This window comes from Macaca fascicularis, chromosome 3 (genome assembly GCF_037993035.2).
Source record: "Macaca fascicularis isolate 582-1 chromosome 3, T2T-MFA8v1.1".
In the NCBI taxonomy this organism is placed as follows: Eukaryota; Metazoa; Chordata; class Mammalia; order Primates; family Cercopithecidae; genus Macaca; species Macaca fascicularis.
In genome coordinates, this window is record NC_088377.1 from 52571269 (window position 1) to 52597500 (window position 26232).

Genomic DNA, 26232 nt, shown 5'->3' on the forward strand with positions numbered 1-26232 from the left:
TGCTTAACTCCCCAGGCAGGAATCAGATTTAAAAAAACTTAACGTGCATGAAAGCATTCTTTCCATTTGCAAGGAACAGAGTCCTTTAATTTGGGGCTCATACATAACTATACCATAATCACAGCAAGCGAAGTTGGGAAGAGGGCCCGGATGAAATGTGTTTGTGGTGCCTGCTGGCCAGTCTCTGGCTTCCCTTCCTGTGAAGGCCTTGCCAGTCCAGTGGCCCCGGCCTGAACTGTGGCACTGAGCTGCTGCACGGTCAGCTGCCGACCAGCCCAGCGCTCAGATGTCTTGGGCCGATCTCTCGGCCGTCACTGGTGGTGGGAAAGGGCGGGTCCACTGCTCTGGGGCGGTGTGGGGTTGCCCGGCAGGCTGTGATAGGAGAGGAGGTGGAATGGTTTGCCTGAGCCTTGTGCATGTGGGAAGAGGCAAGATCTTGGGCATTGCACTACAGAGCTGGATCAGGTGTTCGGCAGCTTAAGACATTAGGCAGTTGGTGCAGGGGCCCGAGGGGCCGGGTGTCTGGGAGAGGGGTGAGGCTTGGGGCCTGAGGATCCAAGCCCTGCAGTGGGGTCTCCTGCAGGTGTCAGATTCCAGGCCTCGAGTGTGGCCTCTGGGCCTGTTACCAGGGAGTAAGGCCTGGATGTTTTCCACTGTATGGCGGGAGACAGGTCTGAGGAAGTTGAAGGTCCAGGGTGGGGTTGAGGCTGAGTTGGGATCCTCGCCTCTGAGCCTTTCCTCTTAGTGCCACATCTATTCATCCTCAAGTTCTAAGACTGCGACACTGCAGATGGCAAGAAGTCTAGAGCAGCCAGGCCAGGCACACAACCTGTGGTCCCAGCTCCGTGGGAGGCTGAGGTGGGAGGCCAGCTTGGGCAACAGCGAGGACCCTCCTAAGGTTTTCCCCCAGGAGACCTGGGGAAGAAACCTAGAACAGAGGCCTGGTACAGATACAAATGTTTATTCTACATAAAAATTTCACAAAATGGGCAGCTGGTTGTACCAAGACCTTTGGTGAAGGGGTTGGGGGGAATCGCTGTTCAAGAAGGCAACACGGACGGTCACAGTCACTGGGCAGGAGTAAAGCCGAGGGAGGGTGGGGCACACGGACACGGCCCCATCTCCTGCTGCATGCACTCGCATGCATCTCCCTGCCTGTCCACGAGGGAGGGGGTGCTGGGGCGGGGGCACATTTCCCATGAGAAGCCCCAAGGTGGTGAGGAGGACGAGGTAGCCCTCCCTGGCTGGCTGCCGAATACTGCATCCGGGACACCTGACACCCACGTGGCACGTCGATGGGGGATGGCAAGGGCAGGATGAGACTGCAGGCCTGAAATGACATCTGACTTCCCAGAGCGCAAGACAGCAGGGGCCACCATCCCAAACATGCAACGCTGGCTCGAGGGCCTGACAGCAGCCTGCTCTGCCTCCCTGGCTGCTGGGGTGGCTGGAGATGGGGCACCAACCAGCCCCTTCCAGAGGGACACCTGGGGTCAGGCCCAGCCCAAGGGGTTGCTCCTGGGGCTGGAGGAATGTCGGAAGGGAAGCTGAGGCCCAGGACCCGATGGACATTGCCCCTAGGCAGGGGAGGGAGCCTGGAGCCATGGCAGCCTGAGTCTCCCTGGCAGTGATCAGCGATTGAGGCTCAGAGCTGGGCTGTCCCTCACAGCCACCTCTCCCCTAACCTGAAAAGCAGCACCATGTGGCCAGCTAGTCCCCACCCCTCAGGGCTCTGCTTGTGGGGACAGCTGGAGAGGCCAGAGGACAGGGCAGGTCAGTTGGAGGCAAGGTTAGGGTCCCCAGGGAAGAGGAGAACCCGGTCCCACCGAGTTACTGAAGGCAAGGATGGCCTGTGTCACCCTGGCGGCCCTGCCTGGGTCTGCCCCTCGCTGCACACACTGCGTCCCGCCCCGCTGGCTGCCTCCCTCTGCCTCTTCCATACAGACGCACACAGAGATCATGCACACGACACGGGGCGGGGACGGAGGGCCCATGGCAGAGAAGGGAGCATGGGGGCCAGGAGGGAGGGTGCTCTGAGCCAGAGGCGGGGGTTGGGAGGGCAGCCCAGCCAAGTAGCAGCAGCCAGGGCCTCCTCAGAGTGGCCCACCCGGAGTGGAGTGGCAGTTTGGGTGGCTTCTAGGCGAAGATGCCCCCGACAGTGGAGGCGATGACGATGCCCAGGATCACACAGCAGATGATGATCATGATTTTCTTCTGTGTGGGGAGCGGGCAGGAGAGGCCTCAGACAGTGGTGGTGTCAGGTGGGGTGGGACTACGGCGAAGGCTGAGGGCTGGACAGTCGCCGGGGATCCAAGCAGGGGAAGGTGACGGCCTCGAGGGGGCTGTCATGGGGAGCTCCCGAGAGCAGGGAGAGAGGTGAGATGGGGAGGGATGTAGGATGGTTGGGAGTCCCTAATGGGTGCTGGGGCATGGGCTTGGGCAGGGCTGGGCTACTGACCCGGCGCGCCTTGCTCTGGTACTTGACGGCTTTCTTGGTGTCAGACACGGCCCTCTCCACGTAGTCTACTGCGTGTTCCACGTTGTACTCGATCCTGTCAATCATCTCCCCCTGTGGGGCGGGGGGCACCCGAGCTCCAGAGGGCCCCCTCCTCAGAGTTGGGTTGGGGCTCGGGGCAGGACTTCAGGAAAACACCCTGAGGCCAGAGAGAAAAAGGGGGCATGAGGAGGATGGGGTACAGCTTCTCATCTGGCCCAGGCACCCTGGGCGGGCTGTTAGAGGGCCAGGCAGGCTCCCCAAGGCAGCTCCCACGTCTCCCCGCAGAGCAGCAATCCTGGGGGTAGAGCTGGCCATGCAGTCTCAGCTGAGGGTTGGGGACCATGCAGAGAACAGTCAGAGAGGTGGCAGTGTCAGGCAGAGGAAGGTGGGAGCAGGAGTGGGTGTGCTAGAGTCTGGGCCTGCCCTGGCCATAGCTCCTGAGGTGGCCATGGGTGAGCCTCCCCACACCCACATCCTCAGGCATGACGGCTCCATCCAGCTCTGTCTGCTGTCTGGGGTCTTCAGTCTTTTAAGAACTGGAGGTCAGGAGTTTGAGACCATCCTGGCCAACATGGTGAAACCCTGACTCTACTAAAAATACAAAAATTAGCTAGGCATGATGGCACGCATCCATAGTTTCAGCTACTCGGGTGGCTGAGGCAGGAGAATCAGTTGAATCCGGGAGGCAGAGGTTGCAGTGAGCCGAAATCCCGCCACTGCACTCCAGCCTGGCGACAGAGCCAGACTCTCTCTCAAACAAAAACAAAAAACAAAACAAAACAAAAAAAACCCTGCCCAGCCCCACAGCCCTCTTGAGTCCTGTGATCTGATCCCATGATACCCCAGAGGCCAATCTGACCATGAAACTGCCCCACAAGACTCCTAGGGCGTGTCTCCCTCTCCAAGTCCATCGGTTGCCTTCACTGGCGTCCACGTCACTGTGGTCTGTTTCTCACCAGATGGCGGCAGCAGCAGCCTCCTGACGGCCTCCCTGCTTCCTAACCAAGGTCACGTCACTCCCATACTTAAAACATTCCAACCTGGCTGGGTGCTGTGGCTCACATCTATGATCCCAGCACTTTGGGAGGCTGAGGTGGGAGGATCACTTGAGCCCAGGAGTTCCGAGACCAGCCTGGGCAACACAGCAAGATCCCATCTTTTGCTAAAACAAAACAAAAAAAACAACCCAAATCCCCTCCAATCTAGAAGAGACTGCAAATTCCTCAGCACACTGCCTGCCAAGGCCCCGTCCACCTCGTCTCCAGCTTCATCTCAATTCCGACCACTCCTTGTGCCCCAGCACCATGGACCTCCTTTTTCTGTTCCTGAAATAAGTCTGGGTCTTGCTGGGCTTGGGACCTTAGTGTTGCTGGGGCCAGCTCTTCATCTTCCACTGTGAAGTCTTCACAGCTGGCTCCTTTTCACCGTTTTCTGGCATCAGTTCAAATGCCCCTTCCTGAGAGGCCTTCCTTGACCACTCACTCCAACAAAGGCAGCCGCCCCATCGTGGGCACAGTGTTACTCCGAGTGTAACTTTGGAACCATAGTGGCTGCGGCACCACCCTTGAGCTTGTCAGACAGGTATCTTCCCGGCCTTCCCTCACCTGCCAGACTCTGGGACAGGGACCTGGAAACTTATAAGTCCTCCAGGTGACTCATTCAAGTTTGAGCCCCACTGAAGAACCTTCCATTTGTTCTTTGGCAGCCCTTTTGCCCAAAAGCTATTCACTCCAGGAAGCAGGTCCCTCAGCTGTCCTGGTCACTGGGGAAATGCATGGCCCACAGTGGCCCCATGAGGAAACAGTAGGGGAATGAGAGATGACAGGGTGTAGGGGGTGGGGCCATGCAGGGCCTGGGGTCCTTGAAAGTCAAGCAGAGCCATGCAGAGGACAGGGACCTTCAGGTGGGCAGGGTCCTGGCGGCAGTTTCAACAGCGGGTGATTGGTTACCTGAGAACTTGGTCTCTCCCCGGCAGGGCAGCGTGTCGGGCAGAAAGGGTGAGGTTAGTGCAGCCCTGGGTGCTGGTGTGGGCTGGAGTGGAGGGCAGGGGGCCCAGCGCTCACCTGGCTCTCCACAAGCATGGCCATGTCCATGAACATGTCGTGCAGCTCACGGATGCTGTTCTCCAGCTTGATGATCTCGCTGTGCCGCGTCTCAATTTCGCTCAGAGCCTGCTTCGAGATGCTGGAGTCCATGATGATCTGGGGGTGGGAGCAGGGGGCTGGGACCCAGAGGCTTGCTGAGGGGCAGGGCAGAGGGCCGACGGGGAGGGCAGAGCTGCTCCGGAAGGGGACCCGAGGCTTCCTCCCCAGCCACAGCCCTGCCTGCCTTGCTACCTGGCTCTGCCACCTGCTAGCTGTTATGTAATTTCTCTGCGACCCAATCTCCTACCTGTAACCTGCGGCTAGTGACACTCTCCACCTGTGCTGGCCACAGAGCGAGTGCTCAGTGACAGTCCTTACCACCAGCGTTTTGCAGAGCCTAAGTTGACTGCCCCGTGGACCCAGGCCTGGAACCGCCTTTCTCCCATCCCTTCCCCCCACACTGAATGTGACTGCTCCCCCGCTCTCTCCTGGAACTCACAACCCCAAGCCTGCCTCGAACACCTATGTGCCACCTCCTTCAGGGAGCACCCCTGCCCGGCTTCACGTGAACACGGAGATGGCCAAATGTCCTCCAGAAGGGGAAAAGGGCCCACGGATAAGAGGAGAAGCCCCTGGCGGCCGGCGAAAGGAAGTGGGTCCAATTGGGAGGCATCAGGAGACAGGGGTCTTGAGTCCACCTTTGCCACAGACATTTATGTGACCTCAGCCTTGTGTTTTCCCCTCTCTGGGACTCCTCCTGCCTTAAAACCTGCCTTACAAGGGGTCTGTGTCCACATACTGTCCAGACCCTGCACTAGGGGTCATGAACGTGGGTAACATGGTGAGGGGATCATGGCAGGAGGGGTGGGGCCCACACTCACCCCAGATGCAAAGATGGCGGGGTTCCCACTCTCCAGCATGTCCTCCAGCTCCTCACTGGTCGTGGTCCTGCCGGCTGCAAGCGAGTGGGGTCACACTGAGCCCAGCCCTCTCCGGGGAGTTCAGCAGCAGCATCGGGCCCCGCCCCCTACAGTCCCAGGCCCGGGCTCCCCCCAGCCCCGAGATCAGCAGCAGCCTCAGGCCCCCGCCTCTCCAGCCCCTAACTCAGCGGCTGCCTCGGGCCCCGCCCCTCGGGCCTCTAACTAAGCAGCAGCCTCGGGCCCCGCCCCTCCACGCCTCGCCCACTCCAGGTACCGCCCCCAGCTCACTGAGGCAGCCCCAGGCCCCGCCCCCAGCTCACTGATCTCCAGCTGCCTCTGGATACGGCCCTTGCAGCGCTCGCGGTAGTCGGACTGCGTGGCGTTGTACTCCGACATGACCTCCACAAACTTTCTGGACAGCGTGGAGTGCTGGGGGCCCGAGATGCAGGTGCAGGGATCAGGCCCCGCGGGGACCGACCCAGAGTCTCAGGTGCCCGCCCACCCTAGACTCCCGACCGCACCTGTGTCTTCCGGATCCTCAGGTCAGCAGAGGAGCGGTTCAGGCCTTCCTCTTGCTCGATGGACTGCTCGATGCCTGGGGGCACAGGTGGGTGCTGAGTCAAAACCAGCCCCCTTTACCCCCGCCCCCGACCCGCACATCCTGCATCTGTTCACCTCCCCACATCTCCTAGGGTATGTGTGTGGCCTGTGGCTGGTGGGGTCAGTGCCAGGCACTGATGGAGGAGGGGCCTACAGAGGCCCTTCCAGCTGTGACGCTGTGTGGTGTGTGCACGTGTGTAAATGCACACCCACTCCAAGCTCTGAGTGTGTGTGAGGTCTGGCAGCTCCGGCCACTCTGTGCCTGGGTACCGCTCCCTTTCTGCTCAGAGAGGCTGTGTACGAGGGGCCGTGCCCACAGCGGGGAGAGCCAGGGGGCCCCTGCTGCAGGGCATGTGGCCCCGAGGCCTTGGCACTCACGGGGTGTACGTGTCCGTTCACCCAGCATACGGGGCTTCTGCATGAGACCAGGAAGTGCTGGCCACTTCTTTAACCCTCTTTAGCAGAGGTGAGGGGCAGTGCCCGTCCAGAGTGGAGCCCTCCCTCGACAAAGCCTCGGGCGGGTGTGTCCCCAGGCCCAACCCAGAGCCTGGCACCAACGGGCCTTGCCAAGTAGCTGTTGAGTGAATGGGCACATGACGCCACCCTCAGAAAGGAAAGCAAGATCCGGCGCACCCCCTCAGGGTGAGCAAAACCCCATGGGCTCCCCAGAGGAAGCAGGCCTAGAATGCCCCCCACCCACCCCCAGACAAGCCTGACTCACTCTTTAACTTGGAACGAACTTTGTTTGCTGTCTTCTTTATGTCGGACATGAGTTCTTCCAGCTCCTCCTTCGTCTCTGGGGAGGTAGAAAGGGTGGGGGCGGCCCCCTAGGCTCTGCCGGGGACTGATGTGCAGACTCAGCCTCCAGCACAGGGGGCCCAATGGGGGCTCTGGGTAGATCCCGGTTCTCCCCTGCTCCCCTGGCTAAGGCTCTGCCTGCCCCCTCCCTAATTCTGGGCCAGGGATGCACCAGCTGCAGCCTCACCCCCTCTTGTGCTGTCTTCGGAGGAGCCTCCCTTCCTCCTTTGCCGGCGCCCCCACCCCCTGGAGATAACAGATGGGTCTAAATTTAAGGCAGAAATAATTGTGGAGCAGCTGGCGATGCTGGAGTTGGCACCGGGAACAGTGACTTGATGCTTGCTGGAGTTGAAGTTGGGGGGGGGCGCGGTGCGGGCTCACCTGGTGTTACCTGGTGGCTCAGGAGGGTAGGCAGCCAGCCAGGGAGCTGACAGGGGGCCATCCTGCACTCCCTGAGTCGCAGGCTCAAACACTCTGGGTGGGGCAGACCTTGCCGTTCCCACAAAGCTGCGCCTCCCGGGGTGCTAAGTGCCCGGTGGGTGGAAGGGGGCAAGGGGTGGATGGCCTGGGTGGGCGCTGATGTGGGCCCTGAGGTCCAAAGAGGTGGGCATAGTCGGCCCTGGCCGTGGCAGGTAGCTGGGGCCCTGGTGAAATTGGAGGAGGGTGGTGGCATAGTGTTTTGTGACCCTTGTTCCAACTAGAACCATCTCCCTAAAGCTGGCAGAGGTCATGGGGGTGCCCAGCTTGCCCCCCTGCCTGAGAGGAGCTGGCTGGAAAAGTGGGGCATGACAGCTGCCTCCCCTGGGGGTGCTCCTGGCAACACCCCAGTCTCAGGACACCCCCAGGACTCCGCCCCAGGAGAAGCTGGGACTGAGCTCCGGCTGTCACCTTCCCACCCACCCCTCTGCTTGCCTCTGGGGCTGGGGTTTGTCCTAGAGGGGACAGGGAGGGGTATCGAGAGTGGCTATTAGGAAGGCCCCAGATGGGGTCACCTCCCAAGTGGAATGCGGTGGGGTGGAGCGGGGAAGTGGGGGTTCCGAGGCGCGGAGGAGGGCGCCTCATCCGTAGGAACAAAGGAAAAGTCGGTTACCAGCTGCTCTGACGTCTCAGCCTCTTTTGCTCAGACCCAAAATAGCCCAGGCCGGATGGCAGCCCCCAGAGGAGGCAGAGCCCGCCTTGCCCAGGAGAGCCCCCCACTCACTGCCATCTTTCCTCGAGACTTCTTAACTCTGTACCACCTGTGCCCTAGAACCCCCAACATGAGCCCCCTCCCCTTAGCAAGAGCCTGGGACTGCTCAGCTCACGGGTGGTGACTCAGAACCAGTCCCTATGACTGTGCATGACACCGCAGCAGGAGACGGTGCAGGAGGTGGCCTGCACGACCCAAGGTGTGGAGGAGACAGCTCTGCTGCCCCATGCCCACCCCACCTGCCAGCAGCGAGAGGCCCGCTCCCCTGCTCTTCAGAGCCCTCCGTCCCACCCCACAGTCAGCCACCTCCTGACCCTGAGCAGGAACAGCCCACACAGGGACACACGGTGACCCAGATACCTCTGGGCGCAGAGACATCCGTCTCATGCTGCCATCCAACAAATCTCTAGGGCGAGGAGCGCAGCATGGTGAGCCCTGGGCGTCCCTCTCTCCTCCTGCCCTTCCTGAGGCAGTCCACCCTGCTCCCACCTGACCCATTTTGCCTTCTGAGGGCGGGGCACTGGCTTAGTTGGTGTAGCATTGACCTGGGTTCATGCACAATTTGGGGCTGTGGAAAGATTTACTCTGGGTTCTTGAAGATGCCAGTGGGCTTGGGGGTGAGGGGTCCCAGACCGGGAGGCCGTGCTGGAGGCGAGAAAATCTGACCTCGGGCACCTGCGTGGCCAGGGCCTGCCTCCCTCAAACACCTGATGGCTGCATCCCTGGGACTCAGGGTGAGCCCCACTCCAGGGAAGGGCACCTATGCCATCAGCCTGGCACCTCTCAGTGTAGTAACCAACATCTCAACAGGAACGCGAGGACCGGGTTGGGGGAACCTGTCTGGGGCCGGAGCGCAAGCCTGACACACAGGCTCCCAGTGCGGAGGGAGAGGGCTGACTTCCTAGAGCCCTGAGAATGCCCGCCCCGGGGTGCCACGTGGCCAGGTGCCAGGGCTGCCAGCTCCTTCCGGAAGCTCTGCCTGCTTGGCCAGCTTGCCCTCCCACAGCGCTGACGCCTCAGAGCTGCCATCTGCTCCCCTGGGAGGCGAGGGGCGGGGCGGGGCTGGACTGAGAGGCCTTCCTATTGATCACAGACAGCTCCCTCCTTCCCTCCTTCCTTCCCTCGCTCCCAAAAGCCCAGGGCTGCAGCCAGCCCAGTTGCCTTAGAAAAAAGCCAGTTCGGCTGGGCGCAGTGGCTCATGCCTGTAATCCCAGCACTTTGGGAGGCCGAAGCAGGCAGATCACGAGGTCAGGAGATCAAGACCGTCTTGGCCAACATGGTGAAACCCCGTCTCTACTAAAAATACAAAAATTAGCTGGGTGTGGTGGTGGGCACCTGTAATCCCAGCTACTTGGGAGGCTGAGGCAGGGGAATTGCTTGAACCCAGGAGGCAGAGGTTGCAGTGAGCTGAGATCATGCCACTGCACTCCAGCCTGGTGACAGAATAAGACTCTGTCTCAAAAAAAAAAAAAAAAGCCAGTTTACCTGAGAAAGGTGGGGCCGATCACCTCTCCCATCACCCAGGTCTTCGGGGAGACGTGGTCTGGCCGGCTTGGGACACTGGGTTCTGACCCCCAATTCCAGGCTGGGGACAACTGCATTTCCTAAGGCTTCTCCTGATACTCTCCTGACCCTGGCCTGCCCAGGCACTCCTACACCCACCAGCCATGAAGGCTGTTGAGGTCCTGTGAGGCCTCCCTGGCAGCAGCCCCTCCCGGAGGCCTGTGGGGCCTGAAACCTGTCCCCCACCCCATATACTCACTCTCATCGGGGTTGGGGGAGGCCAGGATGGCACTGTGCTTCCGCTTCACCTCCTCCACGTTCTCTGCAATCTTGTCAATGAAGCCTCGAATCTCCTCCACCTGCGGACCAAAGCCGGGTGATCAGGAGGAGGAAATCGGGGGAGAACGCTTCTGGGGCCCAGGCATGGCCTAGAGTAGGGCTGCGGTCAGGGCTCAGGGGGAGGACGGGCCAGGCTCCGGGTGCTGGGGTGCAGTGGGGGTGCGTCCTTCCGACCCGGATGGGGAAGAGTGCGATCCCACATTTAGCTCCGCTCTGAGCTTCCATTTATCACCCACAAAACGGTTCCTTCGTTGGCACCCTGGAGCTGCTGAGCCAGGTGCAGGTGTGAAAGATCCCCGAACCTGGCTCAGAGGTAAGAGTGGCCCCCCAAGGTCTGCTAGTGTGCGGGAAGGGTGGGGTGTGCTGGCTCCCACCTGTTCAAAGAACTCATCCATGAAGCGGTCTCGGTCCACGGTGACAGTGACATCATCATCATCATCGCTGTCCTTGGCCTGTGTGGGGTTGTGCACACATGAACGGACGTATGTACAGGACCTACCTCTACACACACAGGTGCCCAGGGTGCAGCGCCAGGGCCCCACCCCTCCCCCTCTCCCTGGGGGCCTCTGGGCAGGGACAAGAACAGGCCTGGCTGTACCCTCCGCTCCCAGCCACAGTAAGATCTGGCAGACCTCTGGGGACCCGGCACAGAGACAGGGACCTTGCCTGGCACACTGGTGTCAAGGCCAAGTCTCAGCCTCCAGGCCAGGGACTTCCTCCCTTGCCTATCCGCCTGCCCCCTCCCTGCAGCTGGGGAGGCAAGCGAGCCTGGGGCCAGCCGCTCTGTCTGGGCCCTCTGGGTCCCCTAGGCCCCTGGGACAGCTGCCTGGAAAGCGTATTCTCTACTCTTTTGGCCCTGTGGTTTACACACACACACACACACACACACACACACACACATTTTTAGAGTTGAGGTCTTGCTGTGTCACCTAGGCTAGAGTGCAGTGGTGCAATCACAGCTCACTGCAGCCTTGAACACCTGGGCTCAAGCAATCCTCCCACCTCAGCCTCCCGAGTAGCTGGAATTATAGGTGTGTACAACCACGCCTGGCCCCAGTGGTTTTAATTCAGGTGGAGCCCAGAGGCCCCAAGCTCCCTTTTCAGAGTGGGCCCTGCAAGGGTAGACCTGCCCGCTCTGTCCCAGGCCTGGGCACCACTAAACCCCAGCCCCGACGAGGGATGGATCATATCTCTTAGGAATCTCCTGTCAGTCTTTTTTTTCTTTTTCTTTTCTTTTTTTTTTTTTTTGAGACAGAGTCTTGCTCTGTCGCCCAGGCTGGAGTGCAGTGGTGCCACCTCGGCTCACTGTGAGCTCCGTCTCCCAGGTTCATGCCATTCTCCTGCCTCAGCCTCCTGAGTAGCTGGGACTACAGGCACCCGCCACCACTCCTGGCTAATTTTTTGTATTTTTAGTAGAGAAGACATTTCACCGTGTTAGCAAGGATGGTCTTGATCTGCTGACCTCTTGATCTGCCTGCCTCAGCCTCCTAAAGTGCTGGGATTACAGGCGTGAGCCACCGCGCCCAGTTCCTGTCAGTCTTTTTTTAAAAACAGTTTTTTACATTTAATTTTTATTTTTGAAGAGACAGGGTCTCACTGTGTTGCTGGTCTTGAACTCCTGGCCTCAAGCAATCCTCCTGCTTTAGCCTTCCAAAGCACTGGGATTGTAGGTGTGAGCCACTGCACTTGGCCTCCCTGTCAGTCTTGACATTGGACCTTGGTCTGCCTCCTTCCAGTCCCAGACCTAGGCCCAGCAGGCACGGGAGGCAGTCATGTTGCCACTTGGCTCGGGTCCTGCCTTAGGCCTCAGCCACAGGTGCAGGCCCCACCCCACTGCCCCAGGAGCAGCTGTACAAAAGCCGCCCCCATCATGAGGTAGGGGTAATTATACTTCTGACTTCTCGGCATGCCGGGCACAATCATTACTGTCTACCTCACACCATGAGTCGGCCAGGGTCAGCCCACCCTGCTGGCAAAGCCAGGTCTCTCTCTGCAGCCAAGGCAAGGATATCCGGGATAGCCACCCTGGGGCAGGGACTGAGGTCTCTCAGCCTGGGGCTCAGGGCTTGTTCCCACCTCTTTTTTTTTTTTTTTTGATAGTCTTGCTCTGTCACCCAGGCTGGAGTGCAGTGTCACGATCTTGGCTCACTGCAACCTCCACCTCCTGGGTTCAAGCAATTCTTCTGCCTCAGCCTCCCGAGTAGCTAGGATTACAGGTGCCCGCCACCATGCCCAGCTAATTTTGTATTTTTAGTAGAGAACGGGGTTTCACTATGTTGGCCAGGCTGGTCTCAAACTCCTGACCTCAGGTGATTCACCCACCTTGGCCTCCCAAAGTGCTGGGATTACAGGCATGAGCCACCGCACCTGGTCTTGTTCCCACCTCATTTCTGAGTGCCTCATGGGAGCGGCCACTGCCTGGCTCAGCCCACCTCGGTGCTCTCTCGTCAGGATGGAGGCAGGCGGAGGTTGAGGGGCTGAGAGAGCTGAGGGGACTCATCAGGCTGGGCCTTGACCTCTCTGGCTCTGTTTACTCTTCTGTGAAATGGGGACAGTGACACCTGGCTGCATGGAGGGAGGGCTGAGAAAGAGTGGGGAAGCAGGGCATATATGTTTGTTTGATGAATTGATTGATTGATTGATTGAGACAGGGTCTCTCTCTGTCACCCAGGCTGCAGTGCAGTGGCATAAACATAACTCACTGCAGCTTCGACCTCCTGGGCTCAGGAGATCCTTTCACCTCAGCCTCCCAAGCTGCTGGGACTGCAGATGCAAGCCACCACACCCAGCTAAGTTTTTGATTTTTTTTATTTTTTTATTTTTGTAGAGACAGGGTCCAACTATGTTGCCCAGTCTGGTCTCGAACTCTTGGGCTCAAGTGGTCTTCCCACCTAGGCCTCCCAAAGTGCTGGGAGTACAGGTGTGAGCCACCGCGCCCGGCCTGGGCATGTTCTGTGAGGGGCTGTGCCCCTGGGGCTCACAGCTCCCATGACCTCATCAAAGTGGGGACTCATCGGGAGAGGGGGTAGTTAGGAGCTTTGATAGAGGCGGCTCAGAGGGGCCTCCTCTCTTTAAGATATCACACCACCTCCCTAGCAGCTAAAATAAATCCTCGTTCCCACTCCCCACCGAGTGCCTCAGCTGTCACCAGGTGGCACCCCCTCCCCTACAAAGCTCCCTACAGACACAGAAAATCCAGGAGCCGTTTTCACGCTTCTAGACCGTGACAGGCCTAGGAGTTGAGTCAGAGGAGCCCTCCCTAGGGAAACTGAGGCAGAGCGCTGCCAGGAGGAGCCCAGTTCCTCTTCCTGGGCAGGCTGCCAGGTTGGGAAGTGGCCCCAGGAGCTTCTGCCATCCAGCGTCCTGCCCTCTCAGCCCTGGTGCTCAGAGGATCAGGGTAGATGACAAACGGCGGATGGAGAATGATCCAGCTCCCTTCCCATGGCCAGAGACAAGCGGCACTACCAGCCCCACCGAACCCGTCCTGCACTCAGAGACCCCTGGCCCCTGTCTGGTGCCTCTCTTGACCTCAGCTTGCCCATCTGTGTAATGGGGGCAGATTGTCTCCAGGCATCCGGCCAGCTCTGACCTGCTATCTTCCCCAAAGGCTGAAGGCTGGACCAGGAAGCTTCTCTAACAGAAGGGCTGGCAAGGGAGATGCTCACATCCTCCTCTGGACCCTCCGTCTATGAGGGTGGGGTTGGGGAAAGGGAGACCAGGGCCAGGCTCTGAGGGGGGCACCCCGGTCAAGTCTACCCTGGAGGTGGCATAGAGATTAGTCCCAAAGCCAGTCGGAGGGTTGAGGGCCTGACCTCTGAGGCATGGTCAAACCAGCCGCAGCTTGGAGCAAAACTAGAGGGGATGGGCCAAGGGGGCCTTTCCTCCCCACATCCTCCTACTTCATTCTTGGGAATTTTCACCCCCAGCTCTGCTCTTTATCCCACTGCCCTCACCTGGGATCAGACCCCACTCCACCACACCTACAACCGGTTCCTGGCCCTACAATCCACCCTCTGCCCCCAGGTTTCCCCCAGGCACATCCCTCTGCCCGGGATGCTGATTCCATGAAGGTGACATTCCCCTCTTCCTCGATGCCACCTCCTTCCACAAGCCTCCCTGTCCCCCCAGATCAGTATCTCGCATCTCGTTCTTCCACACACCATTCACATTCCTATTGGAGCCATGAGTGACTCTCAGGCCCTAAGGGACCTGAAAAGTCCCCCTAGCTTCAGCTTCCAGCCTCAGCTTGCATACCTCCTGTGACGGTGAGCTCACTAGCTTCCCCAAACAGCTCTACCCATCTCAGGCAGCCCTAACTGTTAGAGTCCTTCTCTTTCCTGTGGTTTGGTTCCAGGCCATAAAGAACCTGTGGGTGCTCTCCCTGGGGTGCCCCTGCTATAGATCTGAAGGTGGCATCCACATCCTCCCTAGATTTTTCTTCTCAAGTATTCCTTCCCTTTCAGATCCTTTCCAGGGACCCCAAATTACAGCCCCTGCCCAAGACTTGTTCCACTGTGCCTCTGTCTCCTGTCGTACAGCACACAAACTGAATCTGCTGCTGACTATGGTCTGGGCGATGCTAAAGATCTGGCCCATCCCCTCCCTCTTTCTATATGATCTACCTCTATTAATACAGCCAGTGATCAGATAAGTGATCAGGTAGCGGTTCCTGTCAAGAAAAGCCCCAAGCCCTTCCCAACTACTGTCTGTGGAGTGGATTTGGGGTTCGAGTAAAGGACCTTTTTCCTGTTTCTTCATTTGTTCCGATGCTTATTTCAGTTTGTGGGATTCTGATGGCTCCTGACTCTGTTGCCCCCTGCATCCTCATCCACATCCAAGCCAGAGCCTGGTGGCAACATTCTAGAGATGTCCTCCAAATTAACTCTGGCATGTAATCGGTTCTCATTGGACATGGAATAAACTGATAAGGACGTGGGATGGCAGAGCCCTATTGCCATCCTCACCTCCTCTGTTTCCCAGCCCAGACACGCTCTTGACCAAAATGTAACTAGGTGATGTGGCTATCCTGGCATGCCGTCTTCCTGGTGTCTTGGGCTGGCCAGGGTGACCACTGTATACATAAAGCGGCCAGGCATGATGGCTCACACGTAATCTCAGCAGTTTGGGAGGCTGAGATGGAAGGATTACTTGAGTCCAGGAGTTTGAGACCAGCCAGGGCAACATAGCGAGACCCCATCTCTACCAAAAAATACAAAAAGTAGCTGGGCGTGGTGCCATGCATCTGTAATCACAACTACTCAGGAGGCTGAGGTGGGAGGACTGCTTGAGCCCTGGAGGTCGAGGTTGCAGTGAGCTATGATTGTGCCATTGCACTCCAGCCTAGGTGACAGAGCAAGACCCTGTCTTTAAAAAAAAAAAAGCGGACACCCAGATTTCTGTGGAATAATTAGGGCCCAGCTCCCTTGGGGATCTACCAATGCGTTCTGAGCATCAGTTACAGCTCTGGAGAGGGGGCTGGATTGGAGTTGGGGACTTGGAACCCTCCGCTGTGCAGGTGGCAGCTGGAACTGTGGGGCACAAACGCAAAGGCCCAAGTGTCTTACAGACGGATGTGCCCAGATATCATACGGGCACCTTGCCTGCCTCCTGGCCAAGACCAGGCTCCACCTGTTTTGCCAGAGTCGCCTCCTCTGAACTGCCTAGCACAGAACCCCAAGGTGCTCCAGGGCCCCCAAGCCGGGAACCTAGGACATCTGCCATCTTCCTCCTCTTCTCCCATCCAACCAACATCCAATTTGTCCTGGCACTTTTTTTTTTCTTATTTTTTCTTATTTTTTTTGACACAGAATCTCTCTCTGTTGCCCAGGCTGCAATGCAGTAGCGCAGTCTCGGCTTACTGCAACCTCCGCCTCCCAGGTTCAAGCAATTCTCCTGCCTCAGCCTCCCAAGTAGCTGGGATTACAGGCGCCCGCACCACACCCACTTAGTTTTTGTATTTTTAGTAGAGATGGGGTTTCACTATGTTGGCCAGGCTGGTCTTGAATTCCTAACCTCAGGTGATCCGCCTCCCTTGGCCTCCCAAAGTGCTAGGATTACAGGCATGAGCCACCGCGCCCAGCCCTTTTTTTTTTTTTTGAGACAGGATCTCGCTTTGTTGTCCACACTGGAGTGTAGTGGAAAGATCATAGCTCACTGCAACCTTGATCTCCCAGGCTCAAGCAATCCTCCAGCCTCAGCCTCCAGAGTAGCTGGGACTACAGGTGTCTGCCACCACACCTGGCTAATTTTAAATTTTTGTAGAGATGGTTGTCTCACTATGTTGCTCAGGCTGGTCTCGAACTCCTGAGCTCAAGCCGTCTTCCCGCCTCAGCCACCCAAGTAGTTGGTACTACAGGTGTGAGCCCCCAAGCCCAGCTAACATCCTAGTGTTTTTTTGTTCTGCATTCAGCAGTTCTCAAAGCTGGGTGAGCACCAGAATCCTTTGGGGGGATTTAAGAAAAAGAAAAAACAAAAACAAACAAACAAAAAACAGCTTCCAGGGATCTATCCCAAAGAGACTGAATCAAAATGTATAGGGGTAGCCGGTTGCAGTGGCTCACGCCTGTAATCCCAGCACTCTGGAAGGCCAAGGTGGGTGGATCACCTGAGGTCAGGAGTTCAAGACCAGACTGGTTAACATGGCAAAACCCCATCTCTACTAAAAATACAAAAATTAGCCGGGTGTGGTGGTGCATGCCTGTAATCCCAGTTACTCAGAAGGGTGAGGCAGGAGAATCACTTGAACCTGGGAGGTGGAGGTTGCAGTGAGCCGAAATCGTGCCACTGCACTCCAGCTTAGGCAACAGAGCGAGACTCTGTCTCAACAACAACAACAGAAAAATTGGCCAGGTGCAGTGGCTTACACCTGTAATCCCAGCACTTTGGGAGGCCAAGGCGGGCAGATCAGGAGGTCAAGAGATCAAGGCCATCCTGGCCAACATGGCGAAACCCCGTCTCTACTAAAAATACAAAAATTAGCCGGGCATGGTGGCGCACACTTGTAGTCTCAGCTACTCAGGAGGCTGAGGCAGGAGAATCACTTGAACCTGGGAGGTGGAGGCTGCAGTGAGCTGAGATCGCACTACTGCACTCCAGCCTGCCAACAGTGTGAGACTCTGTCTCAAACAAACAAAAAAACAGCAACAAAAAAATCACCACCTCCAACCAGAAAGGCTGGGATGGAGTGCTTCCTTACCTCCCTACCATGGAGACTGCTAGGAAGACCAGAACTTGCTGGAACCACGGGGAGCTGGATGCCCCTGAGCTTCCCCTGGCAGAGGCGGGGCAGCCCTGGTGGTCTCTCCTAGCAGAGACTCCAGGATTCCAGGACACCCTCCTGGATGCAACAGTCTGACTCCTCCAAGAGGCGCAGAGGCCAGGCAGCCTCCAGGCCTATCCCAGGGGAGCCATCAGGGGCGAGGTTGATTCATCACTGCTGAGCACGGTGGCTGTTGTCTGCCTCAAGCGCTATTTTTTTCCCTTCTTCTTTTAAATGACTAATCAAAGTCAATATCACTAGTGCAGAGAGGCCCGGAGCTGAGTCAGGGGTGTGCGAGAGGCCAAGCTGGGTCTCCAGGAAAGACGGCTGTGCAATCTGAGTCTCCTCACCCCGTCCCCAGCCTCCAGGTCTGTGTACACCAGCTCCCCGCCCTGCAGAGTCTGCCCCTTCACAGGGCCCCAGAGCGGCTCAGGGAGGCAGCTTCAGGCCATGGAAGGGGCCAGGCTCTGCCCCCACAGGCTGCGTGGCCTCAGATAAACACCTGGCCCTTTCTAGACCTGTTTTCTGACCTGTAAGATAGGAGGTTGAACTACATGGTCCCAGGAAGCCATTCCATCTGCACCCCAGATGAAAGTGTACCCAAATGCATCGTTCATGCTGGGAAACCCCCGGGAGGTAATGGAGGAAGGACTGGGGGAGCCTTGTCTGACTCCTGTTCTTACACCCTCATGCCTGCCACTCTGCAAGGCAGGTAACACTGGCTCCATTCTGCAGATGAGGAAGTGAGCAGAGGGAGATTAAGGATGAACCTGCCCGGTGTTGCCTCCCAACCGCCAGACTCTTCCCAGCAACGAGAGAGAGAAAGGGAACTGGTGGGCAAAGCAGGAGGGCCCTGGGCCTCCCCATCCAGGCCTGCCTGGTGAATTGGGCCCTCATGGGCTGCTCCAGTGAGTTGGACCCCAGTCTAGACCTCAAGGCAACTCAGGGGGCCCCAGACACCAGCTGTCAGGACCACCTGCTATTCTCTCCTGGTTGGGCATTCCAACCTCTCTGCCTTCACTAAGCTGTCCCCTCCTTTGGATCACCATCTCTCCTCCTGTTCAAATCCAGCTCCTGCTCCTGGGCTATCCCAGGGTCTCTTCTTCCAGGAAGCCTTCCAGGATTGTACTGCTCCAACTCTCCCTCCTTGCTACGTCCTCAGCCTCCTGCAACAGGTCCCATGTGTCTGTCCCACATGACCTGGTACATAGACAAACACCGTTCTGGGCCCAGGGAGGGACAGGTCAGCTCTGCAAAGTCCCCAGGAAGAAAATCAGGGAGTCTCTGAGTTGAGGGGAGGAGGCAGCTACAGCCCAAGTAGGGCTCCCTGGGGATGCCCTAACCCAAAAGTCTCTCCCTGGCTGTGTGATCCTGGCCCTGTCTTCGGTCTCTCTTTGCCACCTGTAACCTGCAAATGACCTTTCTGATCTCTGAGGGCCTGCAACAGCATTGAGGCCTCCTGGCTAGTCCCCAGTGACCCCCTTCACTCCCCATCTGCAGAGGGAGAGGTAGGAGCTGGAGAAGGCTGGAGAAGGCTGGAGAAGGCTGGAGGGCTGGGCCGGGCCTGCAGAGTGAGGAAACGCGCCAGCTCCTTCCCCAAGTGTGACTTTTATAAATAAGCTCCCTTCGCCTCCTTCCAAATGTGGTGGCGTTGGGTGGGGGAGAAGGAGAAAGAAGAGGGAGGAGGAGGAGGAAGAGGGAGGGAGGGAGGGCTGGGAGCAGTGCATAGCGCTGTCCCCAGCACCATCTCTGTTCAGCCCAGCCCAGCCGGCCCCAGTGCAGCCCAGTCTAGCCCAGTCCAGCCCAGTCCAGCTCAGCCAGTGCTGGCCTCTTCCTTCCTGGGGATTCTGGGCTGAACATTCTGACTCCTGGGGTTTCAGGTCTCCTACAAATGCGGAGCTGGAGTCAGGAGACCTGTGGTCCCGCCTCTTCCCTGGAGAAACTAAATTCTAGGCTTTCCCATCCCCACTTCACAGATGGGAACCGAACCCCAGGTCCAGAGGGAAAGCAGCCCTGTGGGAATGGCGGCCCCACCAAGACTGACTGTCTCATCCCACCCCGTGTGGGCTCCTGCCAGCCGTCCTCCTGTCTGCTAGAAAGCCCTCCCTGGGCAGGGCCACCCAGCAATGGGTACAGCCTCCCCGGGCTCTGAATGCCTTCTGTGAGGAGGGTGGGGGCGTCTGGAGCGGAAGCCTCAGACCATTCAAACCAAAGCCTGGCTTCACCATCTAATCAGAGGGCGAGGAGATAGTAACAGAGACAGACATCAGAGCAAAAAGATCTGGGTTCAAACGCTTCACAACCCCAGCTCCACTGGCTGTCCCCCAGTGCCAGCCAGGCCTGAGTCTATCTTCAGGGATGAGGCAAAGCCCTTTTCTACCACCCCTCCCTCTAGCAGGCAAGCTGCGTCTCCTTTGTGCCTCAGTTTCCCCTTCAGCTAGGGGGATGAAGGCTGACATGCCAGAGGCTGTTATCCTATGTAAGGGCCCATGGTTCCCCTGACCACTTGGTTCCCACACATACCCTCGCGTAACCTACCAGGCGCCCAAACATCAGCAAATTACACCACACAGTCATCCATCACCAGGAAAACACTCATTCTGACTCAACGGAGCTCAGGAAACTTGAGGGCAACCACAGGGGCCGCGGGGGAAGTGCTTAGAGTCCATATGCGACTTGAGGGACCATCTTCTTCCTTTGAAACCTCATGGGGTTTACCCCAGTGGCCGGGCGCTGGGCCAGGAATAGCAGGTCTGGAGGCAAAGTGTAGGCTGTGGTACCAGAGCAAGTCAGGGAGATGAAAGCAGGAGAGCCCAGGTCCCGGTTCCAGGATGCCCAGGAGGCAACCATGACATAATGGGGCAGACAGGCTCCAACTCAGGGAGCCTCTGGGTAGAGGAGACAAGCCGTGGGGTCAAACACCCAAAGGACACTTGACATTTTCCACAGGAGGGGACCTCAGGGTTCTAGTTCCTAGCTGAGGGCGCAGGGTTGGGGAGGGGTTGGGGAGGCTCCTGGGGATCAGCAGGCAGGGCTGCCACCCAGGTGGCCAGCCAGGGGACCAGATGACCAGATGAGACTCAATCTAGTCTTGAGCCTTGATCCCCCCCGCCCCACGGGACACACCCAGGAAGGCTTCATTTCCGTCACTGTCCTCCACTCCCGGTCACCATTCTCCTGGGCTCCTCATTCCTAAGGGCAGAGGCCAGGGGAAGGGGACCCACGCAGGCTGCCGGGGTCTCTGGGCTGGGAGAGGGTGGGCTCTGACTCAGAACATTTGTGCATCCTCCTACTTCCCTCAAACCCCGCCCCAGGAGCCACACCCCAGGGGTTTCTGAGATACAGGTGGAAAAATAGATTCAAGTCTCAAGGAACCCTGAAGGGTCTGAAACGCCAGCCAGGGCTGCCCGGAAGCCCGAAGGTGGACAGGTGGACCGGTGGCGGGTGTGACCGCCCCCCATCCCCAGACCTGGGGCGGGCAGTGGATCCCTACCGCGACCTAGCGGAGGGGGAGCCACAGGTGATGGGAGCCACAGGTGACCAGGGTGGCATGAGGAGGCCGCCCCCACCCGACGGCCAGGTTTCCGCAGCGCGCCCCGCAGCGGGGGCCCCGCTCAGGGGACCGGCCCTGGCCCACCGCTGTCCCCTCATCTGTCTACACCAAGGGGGTTCCCACCGCTGTCCCCTCGTCTGTCTACACCGAGAGGGGACGAGAGGTCAGAGATGAGGGATAGTGGGGGGGCCAGAGACAGGGCCTGCTCTGCGGGAGGGGGAAAAGGTCCCGCCACCGAAACCCCATCATAACCTCTGAACCCCCCAAATCAAGGGGGCCCCGAAAAGTTTATCCAGGACTCCGGACTCCAGCCGACCGTCCACTTGTCAGCGCGGCCGAGCTCACGCGAGCCCGTGACCCCGAGTGGGTCCGAGGGGCGGAACCCGGAGGGGGGTCAGGGTCCCCGGCTCGCCCCGCTCCCTCCAGCCGCGGCTGGGGGGGCAGAAGTGGCCGCCCCCCTGGCCGCGGGAGCCGGGCTGGGAGTATTCGGCGCGTTGGCGCGGGCGGCGGGCGGCCCCGCGCGGGGGCCGGACTCACCGTGCGGAGCTCCTGGGTTCGGTCCTTCATGCTCCCGGGAGTGGCAGCGGCGCCGGCTGCAGCCGTGTGAGCCCCGCATGCGCGACGGCCGCCCCGCGGCTGCGCAGCACCAGCCCGGCCCCGCCCCGGCCCCCGGGACCCCGGCTCCGCCCCACCCCGCCCGAGCCCCGCCCATACCCCGCCCCGACCCCGCCCCACCCCACAAGAGCAGCCCCGTGGGGGTCGAAGCCCTGGGGTCTCCTCCTGGACGTTCCGCACGGGTGATCGCTCCCGGGCATGGGTCCCCAGAGACCCTGCTGCCTCCTCTGCCCCAGCTCCGTCTCATTTTTTATTATTTTTTGAGACAGGGTCTCGCTCTGTCGCCCAGGCTGGAGTGCAGTGGTGCAACCATAGTTCACTGCAGCCTTGAGCTCCTGGGCAGTCCTCCCGCCTCAGCCTCCTGGGTGGTTGGGACTACAGTTGCTCGCCACTACTCCTGAATAATTTTCAAATATTTTGTAGAGACAGAGTCTTGCTGTATTACCCAGGCTGGTCTCGAACTTCTGGCCTCAAGTGATCCTCCCTCCTCTCAAAGCTCTGAGATTATAGGCGTGAGCCACCGTGCCCGGCTTCCAGCCTCTTCCCTACTTAGCTGCTCAACATTCCTGTCCCAGAATCTGGTCCTCATCCCCAGATCCCTTCACTTCCCCAGAATTTGCTGGAGGTTGTAACTCCCTCCTTCATTTCATTCCCTTGGGACCTCCTGCACTCCCTTCTGTTCCCCAGCCAAAAACCTCCCGGAGAGTTCCAGCCTGGGAGCCTCCACCCTTCCCCCTTGCTCCCATCATCCAGTTGGGACTCAGGCACTGGCTCCTTCTTTCTCTAGGATTTCTCAGTTTGCAGCTCTGATGCTGTGTGACCCACCCAACTTTTTCCTGCAGGATGCAGGAACTCCTCTATTTTATTTATTTATTTATTTATTTATTTATTTATTTATTTATGAGATGGAGTTCTGCTCTTGTTGCCCAGGCTGGAGTGCAGTGGCGCAATCTCGGCTCACTGCAACCTCCACCTCCTGAGTTCAAGTGATTCTCCTGCTTCAGCCTCCCAAGTAGCTGGGATTACAGGTGCCTGCCACCACGCCTGGCTAATTTTTTGTATTTTTAGTAGAGATGGGGTTTCGCCATGTTGGGTAGGCTGGTCTCGAACTCCTGACATTGTGATCCGCCTGCCTCGGCCTTCCAAAGTGCTGGGATTACAGGCGTGAGCCACCACACCCAGACTAATTTTTTTTTTTTTTTGAGATGGAGTCTCTCTCTATTGCCCAGGCTGGAGTGCAGTGGCACGATCTTGGCTCACTGCAACCTCCGCCTCCCGGGTTCAAGCAATTCCTCTGCCTCAGCCTCCTGAGTAGCTGAGATTACAGGCACCCGCCACCACACCTGACTAATTTTTTTGTATTTTTGGTAGAGACGGGATTTCACCATGTTGGCCAGGCTGGTTTCAACCTCCTGACCTCGATCTGCCCGCCTCAGCCTCCCAGAGTGCTGGGATTACAGGTGTGAGCCACTGTACCCAGTCAGGAACTCCTCTATCTTTGGGAAAGAGATGTGAATTTTAGCCCCCTCTCCTTCTCCTTTCCCTGCATCCCCAGTCCTGAGCTCTGGCTCTAGGCCTGAGGTTCTATTTTCTCTTTTTTCCTTTTTGTAGAGACGGGTTCTCCTCGTGTTGCCCAGGCTGGTCTCGAAGTCCTGGCCTCAAGCGGTCCTCCTGGCTTGGCCTTCCAAAGCACTGGGATTGTGCTTGGCCAAGGTAGGTTCTATTTTCTGTCTAGAAGCCTGGGGCCTGGCTTCCTCTAGGACTCATGGGAAAACCTGTGGAGGAGTGGGAGTGGGGGGGGCCAGTCAACAGCAGATGTTCTTTTGAAGGTCCCTGCCAGCATCTTGTTGCAACAGTGGTCTCGCACACACCCCCATAAGCCCGCTGTGCCCTCTACCACCCCCAGCTGTCACTTCTGTGGCCCACACCCTCTTGACCCTAAGCCAAGCACACCCCTTCCCTTACCCAGGACTGCCAAAGCATTGGAGCTCTGGAGCCAATCCAGCCCCCTGCTGCCCAGTGTGTCTGGGCCTGGCACCTCTCCCAGACTATGGGCACAGGTTAGCTGGCTGCCAGGCAAGCTAGGGACACTGTTCCAGCTTTCCTTTCTTCCCTGGAAAATCTGGCCCAAGACGGTCTGATGTGGCCTGGCAGGGGGGACAGCCACACCCCCTTCCAGTTGTCCCGGCTTCAACTTTGGGTGCCCCACAGAATGGGCATTGATGGGGTCCCATTTGACATAGGAAAAGCAAGGATGTAAGTGCTAGAGGAACTTGCCCAGAGATGACAAGTGACAGAGGAGGCTGCCTGACTCCTGGTCTAGCCTGCAGGGTGAGTCAGTGGGGTGGGTCACACGTATGTCCCCGGAGCCCAGTGTCTGGCCCCATGGGGAGAGGGCAGGAGAGGGAGGCTCAGCTCCTGCCCTCTGAGAGCCCTGGTGTCACACCAAGCATCACTCATTGAGATGCATATTAAATAGTAGCATGAAAAATGAATAAAGAAATAAATGTGGCCAGGCACAGTGGCTCATGCCCATAATCCAGCAGTTCAGGAGGCCAAGGATGGAGGATTGCTTGAGGCCAGGAGTTTAAGACCAGCCTGGGCAACATAGCGAGACTTTATCTCTAAAAAAAAAAAAAAAAAGAACCTGTGCCTTTCACTTCACTCTCTTTTGTTTGTTTGTTTGTTTGTTTGTTTTTGAGGCTGAGTCTCATTCTCTCGCCCAGGCTGCAGTGCAGTGGTGCAATCTAGGCCCACTGCAACCTCCACTTCCCATGTTCAACTTATTTTCCTGCCTCAGCTTCTTGAGCAGCTGGGATTACAGGCACCCGCCACTACTCCCGGCTAATTTTTGTATTTGTAGTAGAGATGGAGCTTCACCATGTTGGTCAGGCTGGTCTTGAACTCCTGACCTCAAATGATCCACCTGCCTCGGCCTCCCAAAGTGCTGGGATTAAGGTGTGAGCCCCTGTGCCCGGCTTTTTTTTTATTTTTATTTTTGAGATGGGGTCTCACTGTGTTGTCCAGGCTGGAGTCCATGGCACAATCTCAGCTCGCTGCAACCTCCACCTCCCAGGTTCAAGCGAACCTCCCTCCTCAGCCTCCTGAGTAGCTGGGACTACAGGCATGAGCCACCACTCCTGGCTAATCTCTGTATTTTGGTAGAGATGGGGTTTCGTCATATTGCCCAGGCTGGTCTCGAACTCCTGGACTCAAGCGATCTACCCGCTTCCCAATGTGCTGGAATTACAGGCATGAGACACTGCACCTGGCCTTGCCCTTCACTTTAAACTCTGCTTTTCTGCTAAGTATTTTCCTCATTTAATCATTCATTCATTCATCAAACATTAAGTGGGAAACCGTGCTCTGGGGCCACTGTTCTGCACTCAAGACGTTCCCACTGCAGTTGGGGAGACAGACATGGTTTTAGCAGGTTAGGGAACCAGAGTGGCTTCCCAGAGGTGGTGACATTCGAACAGGTTCTTGCAGTGGGATTGCAGCAGGGAGTGGACAAAGGAACGACGCTGGGGCAGGGGTGGGGGTGGGGAGCTCTCAAAATGGAGCACTCTACTGGGAGCCCCTCAGGAGCCTGCTGTGGCACTCTGGTGGGAATGGGTAGACATAGGTGGGGGATGAGCCCAAGGAGGGAGGAGGCCTTGGATGCTAAACTATTGTGCAGACAAGGGAAGCCCATTGAGGGCCAGATTATCATTCCTTTATTTATTTATTTAGAGACTGAGTTTCACTCTTGTCGCCCAGGCTGGAGTAAAATGGCAAAATCTTGGGCCACGGCAACTTCTACCTCCCGGGTTCAAGCAATTCTCCTGCCTCAGCCTCCCAGATAGCTGGGATTACAGGCATGAGCCACCACATCTGGCTAATTTTTTTTGTATTTTTAGTAGAGATGGGGTTTCTCTATGTTGGCCAGGCTGGTCTCGAACTCCTAACCTCAGGTGATCCACCCACCTCAGCCTCCCAAAGTGCTGGGATTATAGGCATGAGCTACCATGCCCAGCCTTCATTCCTTTATTTAAAAAGTATTTATTAGGCTGAGTGTGGTGGTGGCTCAGTAATCCCAGCACTTTGGGAGGTGCTGGGTAATCCCAGCACTTTGGGAGGCTGAGGCAGGAGGATTGCTTGAGGTTGGAAGTTCAAGATCAACCTGGGCAACACAGGGAGACCCCCGTCTCTAGAGAAAAATCTTTTTCTGAAAATTAGCTGAGCATGGTGGTGCACACCTCTACTCTCAGCTACTTAGGAGGCTGAGGTGGGAGGATTGCTTGAGCCCAGGAGTTTGAGCCTTCAGTGAGCCACGATTGTGCTGCTCTACACCAGCCTGAACAAGAGAGTGAGGCCCTGTCCAAAAATATATAAAAATAAAAAGTATTTATTGAGCATCTATCATGTGCCCACTATTCTAGATGTTGGGAATATGGCAGAAAACAAGATGGACAAGCCCTTGCCGCCATGGAGTCTGTGGTCTAGTAAAGATGCCAAACACACAAATAAATAACATATATAATGGTGATGATACGCTACAAGGAAGATCAAGGAAAGACAGAGTAGGAACTACTTACTGGGTTTGAGGGAGGAATTCCAGTTTTGGTACAGTTCAAGTTTTTTCTTCTTCTTTTTTTTTAAGACAGGGTCTTGCTGTGTTGCCCAGTCTGGAGTGCAGTGGCATGATCATGGCTCACTGCAGCCTGGAACTCCTGGGGTCAAGTGATCCTCTTGCCTCAGCCTCCCAAGTAGCTGGGATTACAGGTGTACCCTACCACACCTGGTTAATTTTTGTATTTTTTGCAGAGATGGGGTCTTGATATGTTCCCAGGTTGGTCTTGAATGCCTGCACTTAAGTGATCCACCTGCCTCAGCA

General features: G+C 57.6%; 1 protein-coding gene across 3 annotated transcripts; it reads right to left on the reverse strand.

The window, feature by feature from the left end:
• Positions 1-945: 945 nt before the first annotated feature.
• Positions 946-21346, reverse strand: STX1A (syntaxin 1A). 3 transcript variants are annotated; one of them, XR_012432313.1, is made up of 10 exons: positions 21279-21346; positions 10305-10382; positions 9851-9950; positions 6823-6897; positions 6023-6096; positions 5822-5930; positions 5463-5536; positions 4561-4698; positions 2459-2654; positions 946-2214 (listed from the first exon to the last, which is right to left on the reverse strand). XR_012432313.1 is itself a non-coding variant. In XM_005549374.4 (10 exons), exons 1-10 carry the CDS (start codon positions 21306-21308, stop codon positions 2137-2139), a joined length of 867 nt encoding a protein of 288 aa, XP_005549431.1. In that variant the 5' UTR covers positions 21309-21346; the 3' UTR covers positions 946-2136. The 3 variants fall into 3 exon arrangements, 1 of the variants encoding a protein (XP_005549431.1); XR_006697061.3 differs by having other exon boundaries at positions 4447-4698; XM_005549374.4 differs by having other exon boundaries at positions 2459-2569.
• Positions 21347-26232: the final 4886 nt, after the last annotated feature.

Bases quoted from the DNA above. Each gene is read 5' to 3' on its own strand.
- STX1A (XM_005549374.4), bottom strand. From the start codon at position 21,308: ATGAAGGACCGAACCCAGGAGCTCCGCACG. The intron at 10,383-21,278 runs GTGAGTCCGGCC...AACCCCACACAG, and splicing joins GAACCCAGGAGCTCCGCACG to GCCAAGGACAGCGATGATGA. The intron at 2,215-2,458 runs GTCAGTAGCCCA...CTCCCCACACAG, and splicing joins ACCAGAGCAAGGCGCGCCGG to AAGAAAATCATGATCATCAT.